Raw genomic sequence first — 2,238 nt, 5'->3', positions numbered from 1 at the left:
CCGCCGCCTCCGCCGCCGCTGCCCCACGCCTGGCCCCAGTCATCGCCGAATGCACCGCCCAGGCTGCTGTCGCGAGGGCGGATGAGGCCCAGCTCCTTCTTTCGCCGCCGGGCCGCCGCCACGACCTGGCGCTGCTCCGCGCTGCGCGTGGCCTCCGCATAGCGGACCCATGCCTCGCTGGCCCAGGCACTGCCGCTGCGCTTGGCGTCGCGCATAGCAATCTTGTTGGCCAGGTGACGCCGCAGGTTTGCCGCCAGGGCGGCCTCACCACGTGCTTCATAGATGGCAGCCAGCTCCCCCATCGCGGCAGGATCAAACGCGTGGCCGGCCTGCGTTTGAAAAATTGGGGCTTGAGTGAGGAGCCGTCGAGATTGCAAGCGCTGTGCATGCGGGATCAGCCCAGAGGTCGGTGCGCGGCGCCAACTGAGACAGTTTGCAGCGGCTTCTGCTAAATACAGGGAGTCACTGCTGCGCTGCCGGGGCCGTTGCCTGGCCGCCATGCACTGCCGGTGCGCCAAGCCACCCCTTCAATTCACTGAAAGGTACTCCGGGCCCGTGCCAGACCCCCCCCTCTAATAGTGAACCCTAAAACCTCACCTTGTAGGCGCGCCTCACGTAGGCCTCCGCCAGGTCGTAGTCCCCGGCCTGCCGCTCCAGCCGCGCCATCAGCACCAGCGCCGCACCAAACCTTGGGTGCAGGTCCAGCCCCTCCCGCAGCAGCTGCCGCGCGGCTTCCACGTTGCCGCCGTCCAGCTCCAGCGTAGCCCAGCTCACGCGGTTGTGCATCGTGGTGGCGCTGCGCGGGTCCAGGGTCAGCGCATGCGCGTGCAGCTGGCGCGCCAGGTCAGCGTTGCCCTGCTTGGCCTCGAAGGAGGCGTACACGTTGAGTAGCTTGGCGCTATTGGGGTGTGCTGCCAGGCCGCGCTGGTACAGCACGCGCGCGCGCTCCGCGTTGCCGGCCTCCGCCTCGAGCCGCGGCCACGCGATGTAGAGCTGCTTCTCGCGCCGCTCGCGCCGGTCCAGCTGGTAGGCGCGCAGGAACAGCGCGCGCGCACCCTCCACGTCGCCGCCGCGCGCGACGATGGAGCCGCCCAGCACGTTGACCGCCGTGTCGTTGGAGCACTTGCGGAGCGCCTCGCCGATGACGATGCGCGCGTTGCGCAGGTTGTCGCGCTCGTACTCGGCAGCAGCCCAGGCGTGCAGCACGACGCCGCCCACGCCGGCCGCCAGCCGCCGCGGGTAGCGGAACGCCTCGTTGGCAGCTGCGCGCCACAGCCGCCGCGCGGCGCCGTTGAGGCTGACGTCCCACTCCATGCGCGCCCACACGCGCAGCACCTTGGCCAGCCGCGCGCTCATAGGCTGCGACAGCGCCAGGGGGGCGCGCGCCGCCTCCGCCGCAGACAACTCCGCCTTGGCGGCCGCGGCAGCCGCACGGAATAAGTCTCGCGCCATCGCCGGCCGCCGGCTCCCCGCCGCCACCTGGGCCCACACGAACCAGGCTGCAGACGTCGCGGGCGCCTCGGCCAGCAGCGCCGCCAGCTGGCGCTCGGCGGCGGCGGGGCTGCTGCGGGCCAGGGAGTACGCTGCGGCAACGCGCGCGCCGTAGGGCGAGCGGCCGGCGGCGGCCGGGTCATCCGCGTCCGCCTCCTCCCCCTCGTCCTCGTCCCAGTTGCCAGACTCGCTCACATAGGTGGGCCGCGGTGCGGGCGGAGGGGGTGACGGCGCAGGCGAGGACTGCTGCTGCTGCTGCTGCTGCTGCTGAGGAATGCCTGCCGCCGCTCCCAGCATGGCGAGTGGAGAGTCGGCCGCCACAGCCACGACGCCGGCCAGGTAGCGCGCCACGGCCACCTCCACTGCGCCAGGCTGCGGCGCGGCGGCCAGGGCGACGTCGAGCGTCACGCCCGTGGCGCCAAACTCTACGCTGTCCCCGGGCACCAGCAGCCGCGCCTCGGCCTGCGGCGGAAGCGCCTCGCCGTTGACCCGCAGCGCCGCCTGCCAGCGGCGGCCGCGCACGTAGCGCGAGAGGTTTCTGAGGTAGAGCCCCGCCTCCCGCACGACCTCCCCGGTCTCTCGGTTGACAGAGCCCGGCACCACCTCAAACACCGCCGCCAGCTGCTCCCCGTCGGGCCCCCCCGCGTCCACCAGCAGGTCCGCCGCGGGGAAGGTTGCGCCGGCGTTAGTAACCAGCAGCGGGCCCTGCGCCGGCACAGGCAAAACGTCCTGTAGGCGGGGTGAGGG

At 72.4% G+C, this 2,238-nt stretch overlaps 1 protein-coding gene across 1 annotated transcript in view; it reads right to left on the bottom strand.

The window, feature by feature from the left end:
- The window catches only part of MNEG_13284 (PsbD mRNA maturation factor Nac2), a gene marked incomplete at both ends in the record, with an annotated part of 2,678 nt that extends 890 nt beyond the window's left edge, over positions 1-1,788 (bottom strand). The window contains 2 exons of the mRNA XM_014038243.1: positions 28-329; positions 598-1,788. Of these exons, the coding sequence (XP_013893697.1) occupies positions 28-329; positions 598-1,788 (1,493 nt within the window). The remainder of the gene's footprint in view (positions 1-27; positions 330-597) is intronic.
- Between the last annotated feature and the right edge of the window lie 450 nt (positions 1,789-2,238).

Source organism: Monoraphidium neglectum, assembly GCF_000611645.1.
Source record: "Monoraphidium neglectum strain SAG 48.87 unplaced genomic scaffold scaffold03734, whole genome shotgun sequence".
In the NCBI taxonomy this organism is placed as follows: Eukaryota; Viridiplantae; Chlorophyta; class Chlorophyceae; order Sphaeropleales; family Selenastraceae; genus Monoraphidium; species Monoraphidium neglectum.
Note: the sequence above shows the minus strand (reverse complement) of the source record. Positions and strands in the feature narration are given on the sequence as shown.